Source organism: Petaurus breviceps, unplaced genomic scaffold (genome assembly GCF_028583685.1).
Source record: "Petaurus breviceps papuanus isolate PSGF00001 unplaced genomic scaffold, PetGlider_PUasm1.0 154, whole genome shotgun sequence".
In the NCBI taxonomy this organism is placed as follows: Eukaryota; Metazoa; Chordata; class Mammalia; order Diprotodontia; family Petauridae; genus Petaurus; species Petaurus breviceps.
The window spans coordinates 10024854-10031863 of NW_027185715.1; the positions used below are offsets into that span (position 1 = coordinate 10024854).

Genomic DNA, 7010 nt, shown 5'->3' on the forward strand with positions numbered 1-7010 from the left:
TCTCTCTCTCTCTCTCTCTCTCTCTCTCTCTCTCTCTCTCTCTCTCCGTCTCTCTCTCTCCCTCTTTTTGGTAACTCCTTATTCATATATAATGAAGTATTGAGATACAAACTAGCCATCATAGATCACTTTATATTCAAACTAATTAGTCAGAAATTATAAATGTAACTCCAAAAAAATGGAGATAAGCTTTTAAACAGGAACTCATTTCTCCCTGGGAGAAAGAGCAAGAGGGAAAGAATCATCATTGTCCTTTTTAGCTGCTTTAAGCCAATGGTGTTCTCTCTCTCTCTCTCCCTCTCTCCCTCTCTCCCTCTCCCTCTCTATCTCTCTCTGTCTCTCTGTCTCTCTCTTGTTCTTAGCCTCCTATTGTAATAGCAGCAGCAGCCATTCCCCATCTCCCCTAAGAAAAAAATGGAAGCCTGATATCACTTTAAAGGCACTCTCTTGCAAACCTTCACAAGCTTGATGTTGGCATTCTGGGTAATTTCTACCCCTCAGGGTGAGAGGAAAACAATCTCTCTCTGTATGAAAGAGTCCCTCTTCAATCCAAGGGTGCTAGAAAGCCATATAATTCTGTTATAAGCAGCAGAACTTCATTTCAGATATGCAGTTTCTCCATGTTAAGGAGGTACAAAATGGTTATATTTATCGGTGATTTCCTAGTACACTGTTCCTAGAAATAAGAAAGGGAAATGAGAGGTTGTTTGTTCAGGAACCAAAGAATTCGTCATCAAAGTTAACAAATCATAGAGTGAAGGTGAGTGTTCTGTGAAATAGCTAAGTGTCTCCATACTTTATGGATAACAAACATGATTTAAACATGGAACCAGGAATCATCCAGTGAGTTATTTTCTTGGCCTTTCAATGTATTTAACCAAACTGATTTGGTATCTCTCTGTAAAAAGTGGGTGACCTTATAAAGGAGTGTATAGTAGGGATGAAGGTGTATACTGGTCTACTCCAATGCCCCCAAAATGTAACACCATAAATATGTTGTGTTGTACACTTACAAACGTAGGATACAACACAAAACAAAAAGTTAAATGCCATCATACACCCAAAAAAAGACCACTTTTCCCCTTTTCTGACAAATTAAGGCTGAGTTTTTCTAATCAACCCTTCTAGATAGCCTGAAAAAGCTACCAAATCTTCAGATACTTAAGATTCTCTCCATTTAGAATAGATTTATCTGGGGGTGGGGGGAGCAGGGGAACATTCATATTCTTGCAGAACTTGGCAATTAGGATTAGTCTGCATTACTTCTGAAACACTGAACTACCCCAGGCACACACATATTGAATTTTTACTCTGCAGCATGGGGAGTCTGGGAAGAGAATGAAATTCAAATGTTGATGTTAGATTGCTCTTTGGAAGGGGAGAGAAACTTGGGTAGAATTATGAATGCCGCAACTTTTTTTTCTTTACATTTTGGTAAATTGTATGGTATTATTTGGTAACAAGATTTTAAAACAGCTTTATTTTAGCCTACTATTTTTAGTGTAATCACAGGGTGGGATTTCTAAACCAGTAATTTTAATTTTAGTCCCATATAAAACCTCATAGATCATAATTATAATTAACAACCTTGTAAAGAAATGTCTGTGGTTTTGATCAGAGTGAACAAAAGTATATGAATAATTTGTTTTTTTACTTATTTATTTTAGGTGAAAATCCTTTGGCTGATGACCAAAGTAACCATGACATTAACTCAGTTGCAGGAGTTCTGAAACTCTTTTTCCGTGGGCTGGAAAACCCCCTCTTTCCTAAGGAAAGATTTAATGATCTTATTTCTTGTGTCAGTAAGTGGACTTTTTTGCTTTTTTTTTAAAAAAAATCCTTCTTTCTGCAGAACTATGTGTTTCAATTAACAACTTCCTGGAAAGGGCAAGAGATAGCCCCCTGGATTTCGGAGACAAGCTGTTTCCATTCTGGAGCAGTGCGTCTCCAGGGTGAGTCTTGCTTTGTAGCCAGGGTCACTCCCTTTTTGGAGTGGGATTGAACACAGGCACATTCCTGGAATGGAGTGCAGTTGTGAGGGCATTTCTGAATCAAGTATGGAATATTGAAACTTCCAGGGCTGTTCATTTTCTTCCAAATGCAAAGATGAGTTCAGGCAGATTAAGAGCCAGAGGAAAGTGAGATTCGTACAAATGAGATGTTGTCATTTCTGTTTTGTTTTGTTTGCTTTGGGCTCATGGTTCTTCTCCCATCTCACTGTAGCCCAACTTAGACATCTGGTAACATGTCCACATTTTGGTAACTGCTTCAAGGAATTCCTGCTCCATTGAGATGAATTCCGGTTAGCACATATCATCGTCACTAGGGAGTGAAACCCTTTCTGAGGGCTGACCAAGGTGAAATCATGCTCTGCTGAGGAGTCAAAGCTATATTCAGAATGGAGAAGGGAGGGCAGCGTGGGAGAAGGACAGACAGGCTTCTGCATTGCCTGCCTTAGGACAGTTGGGAGGTCCACATGAGATTGCGAGTGTGTGTAATAGTTTTGTAAAATGTTATGCAAATAGCAACTTGACAATGAAGCAATATTATGTCACAGAAGACTCTGAAGCTGGTATCCCTAGAATGTTTTGTTTGATTTTTTTTTTGTCCCAAGCTCTCTAAAAGTGAAATGAGGAAAGTAAAAACTGATCCTAGGAAGTGAGTGTTCTAACACTGTGTCCTATAGCATGTGTTTAAAAAGAATAGATCACAGCCTTAAAGATAGATGGAACCTCAGAAACCATCAAGTCCAACCATCTTTTTACAGATGAAGAAACTAAAGCATAGAGATGTTAAGTGACTTGCCCAAGGTCACACAACTATCAGGTGTCTGAGGTGGGATTTGAACTCAGATCTTCCTAACTCACAGACTAGTGCTTTATCTACCATACCAGCTAATTGCCTACAGACAGTTATTGGCAGACCTGTATGTTTGGTTAATAGAAACACGCCCTCCCCTCCAAGTTCTTTGCAAAGTATAAACATTATCATTAATGGAAATGTCAAGGGTCAGCCTTCATATTCACATTATGACTGCTGCAACACATGTACCACACCAGAAATGATGACGTAGATAGCAAGAGAATAAAAGTTCAGGGTCACAATTCTTCCTTAATTCAATTCAGTGAGTTAAATGCCAACTATGTTCAGGGATAGAAAGACTAAAATGAAACAGGCCCCAATTTCATGATACTTATTTTTTACTAGATGAGGAAAGGTTTGGGGAATATAACACAGACACACGATAGGTAATATAACACGGACACATTTAACAAAATTCAAAATGTATACACCAAATCAATGCAAAGTACTTTCTAGAGGGAGAGAGGACTACCAACCAATATGCTTTTTAAGAACTCTGTTCCCAAAAAGCCTCCTCTAGCTTAGATATAATTGTGGGTGATTCAAAATGTCTCTGAAGCATTTCTTTTTTTTTTCTTAAAGGCATTATTTCTCTGTATTTGAGATTGTTGAATCATAAAATGTATTTACTAGTACTAAAAAAAATAGATCTTTTTCTTTTTTTTTGCTTTTTTGGAGGGAGGAAGGCAGGGCAATTGGAGTTAAGTGACTTGCCCAAGTCACATGGCTGGCAAGTGTTAAGTGTCTGAGACTGAATTTGAACTCAGGTCCTCCTGACTCCAGGGCCGGTGCTTTATTAGATGTGCCACCTAGCCACCCCCCCAAAAATGGATATTGCTACAAACAGCCAGATTGCTAATTTATAAAACACATGGCATCATTCAAAGGCTTTGTTAAGTGATGTGATTTCAGTCAGATCTTGTGTTGGAAGCCCTCATATTCCTGATAAGATAAAACAAAGGCAACAGTACCTTCAAAAGGTCATTTTGATAAATGAAGAAATCTTCAAATTGCTTTGTGTACAATGTAAAAATGGTGCAATATAAATCCAAAGTATAAAAATACTACTTCCTTAATTAACCAATTGTATATTAACTGTGGGGATTATAAATTCATTCACAAACAGAACATTTTCACCCTCAAATCCCAGGATCCAGAGATAGAAAGTCAGACAACAAATGCTAACTATGAGTACTAGCTATGAGAAAGTTTATCAGTCATGAATAGTAATATAAAAATGGATTCAGTGCTGTTAATCCCTTCTATTTCTCACCCAGGTCTTTATCTAGCGCCTGGCAAGGCCAGGGGGAAGCGATATAAAAGTACAACAATTTTAGAAATAGCTCCAAAAAGATAGAAGTCACCATCCCATAAACACTAGCTGGAGAATATAGAGCCACGTCCAAGTGCAAAAGAGCTGATGAAATCTAACTTCAGATTTCCAACATTCTCTAGTGCTATAAGGCATCGTTAGGCATTTCCACACGGATATTTGGAGAACACCTCCGAAGTAATGATTAAGCTGTGGGCTAAGAGATTAAGGAGAGAGGAGTCAGTTGTTCTAGTACGGCCAGTTGCCCAATGACACGCCGTACTTCCTTTGCACTCTTCAAATTCCCTTCTTTTCTGGGAGGTTTCCTTTACAATCTTATTCTTGGATCTTTCTTTGTCCAGTTTCAGGAACTCAGCGAGTGTTAAATCTTCAGTATTCTGCTTAATGCTGGTGAAGGCACACCTACCGTAGATGAGTGCTTTTGATGTTCCAACATAGGACTGTCATCTGGCTCCCAGCCCTCTAGTTCCTTGAAACAGAAAAAGCACTGGGCTAAATCAGGCTTGTTCTCACTTGGGCAATGGATGAACCCAGCTTCAGCCATCCGCTACGGGGTGCAGGCACAGTCCTCCATGAAAGGCCAGTTCTGGAAAGTAGAGATGCGGGTTTCGAGCTGGTAGCTCGAACCCACATTGGGGGAAGTGGCGGGTGCTCATTTTGCAGTATTTTTCAAACTCAGCCTCCGTCTGAAGCATTTCAACATGCACACACACACACACACACACACACACACACACACACACACACACACACACACACACACACACACACACACACACATTGCCTGAGTCATCACAGCAGACTTTTGACCCAGCTGGAAAGAACTAGGAGAAAAAAAGATATGTCATGATCCTGGAATTCCCTTTTACCATGACCAAAATCTTCCCTCACATACTGAAAATTGCCTTAAATATGGGGAAAGAAGCACCCTGGGGATTTTCATCGGCAACATTCAGCAGATTTCTCCTTGCATGGGTCATTGTCTTCTTTAGGTATCCCACGTGACAGCTGAAGGGGAGACACAGCCCTCTCCCTCTATCATGATGCCGTGCCAGGAGCTTAGTCAGCCCATCAGCAACACTTGTTTCCTGACTTCTATTCCATTTTTCTTCTACTATGTCACCTCATAAGGGCTTCTTACAAAGGCTGGTCAATCAGTTCACAATTATTAAGCTCCTACTATGTGCCAGACACTGCTAAGTGCTGGGGTTACGAAAATAGGCAAAGACAATCCCTGTCCTCATGAAGCTTACAGTCTAATAGGAGAGACAACATACAGACGAGTGTGTGTGTGTGTGTGTGTGTGTGTGTGTGTAGCAAGCTATATAAAAGATAAATAGGAAATCATTTACAGAGGGAAGGCACTGGAATTAAGAGAAGTTTGGGAAGGTTTCCTATAGAATGTGAGTTTTAGATGGGATTTAAGGAAGTCAAGAGGCAGAATAGAGGAGGGAGGATCTTTTAGGCATAGAGGACAGCCAGAAAGAATGCCCAAATGGAGGGTCATGTTTTTAGAACAGCCAGGAAGCCAGTGTCACCCAGAAACCTCCAGATGGGTTTCTTAACTATTATGATTTATTTCCAGGTGAGCATTTTTTCTCTCCATGATTTTCAGGTATTGTTCAACTGATCTTAGGATCGTAGATTTAGGATACAGCCACCTCTTTTTATAGATTAAGACTCTGAGGCCTAGAGAAATTTATTCTCCTGCTCAAGGTCAGAAAAGGAAGGGGCAAGCCAAACTGGGATTTTAAACACAGATATAGATATATGTGTGTGTGTATAATATATACACACAAATATATACACAGATACTCATATGTGTGTGTATGTATGTATGTATATATGTATGTATGTATATCCAGGACCATTTATTGACCATCTGCAATATCCTAGATGCCATAAGAGATACAGACTCAAATTCCCTACCTTCAAGGAACAAGAAAGGTGAAATACACAGCCAAGTGTATACCAGAAGAAGGATGGTTTTGAGGACCAGCCTGGGAATCTTGAAAGACTCGGGTTTAAGTTCTGATACCCACTGGCAAGTCCTATCATCTGAGACTTTCTTAAGTTACAGAGCTAGTGGGATCTGCCTTGGGAGGGACGGGGGGAAAAGTTGCCTCCCTAGGAATTCTGGAATTCCCTAATGCAATTATATCACAACTCCAATTTTTTTTAAGTGTGTGTGCTTATAATATTACATTGCAGAGTAACACAAGTATAATAAATGTCACACAGGAAAATATTCAGTGGGAAGTCAGGGGCAGGAGAGATCATTGGCCTAATCATTAGATTTAGGCCTTGTCAGCTTCCAATAATGTTGCTGTATTGGTGTCCACAGTTTCCCCACCCTCTTCCCTTTACAGAACCATTTGAAGTGACATTTAATCTGAACAGGAATTTTTTTCCTTCATATCCCTTTGTTAGGCCCTGTAGATCTTCCTGGTATGTTTTGATTGTTTTGGGAAATGTCCTATTTGGTAGCTGAAGGGTAGTGGACAGAGGGCTGGACTTTTGAGTCAGAAAGACCTGAATTTGACCTGCCTTAGAAACATGGCTCCCTTCAAGACCCAGCTCCAATCTCACTTTCTGCAAGAAGCCTTTCCGAGTCTGCCCCTCCCACTCCCCTACCACCCCCAAGTCTAAAGTTACTTACATTTCTCTCTCTCCCTCTCTGTCTCTCTGTCTCCGTCTCTCTCTCTGTGTCTCTCTCCCCTCCTCCTCACTCCTTTTCTGTCTCTCTCCTTCCCTCTTCCCTCCCCCCTACACACACACACACACACACACACACACACACACACACACACACACA

General features: G+C 40.3%; 1 protein-coding gene across 2 annotated transcripts in view; it reads left to right on the forward strand.

Moving 5' to 3' along the window:
- The window catches only part of SRGAP1 (SLIT-ROBO Rho GTPase activating protein 1), a 354115-nt gene that overhangs the window by 306746 nt on the left and 40359 nt on the right, over positions 1 to 7010 (forward strand). For both annotated transcript variants that reach the window (XM_069080728.1, XM_069080734.1), the window contains exon 15: positions 1668 to 1802. In XM_069080728.1, coding sequence (XP_068936829.1) covers positions 1668 to 1802 — 135 coding nt within the window. The remainder of the gene's footprint in view (positions 1 to 1667; positions 1803 to 7010) is intronic.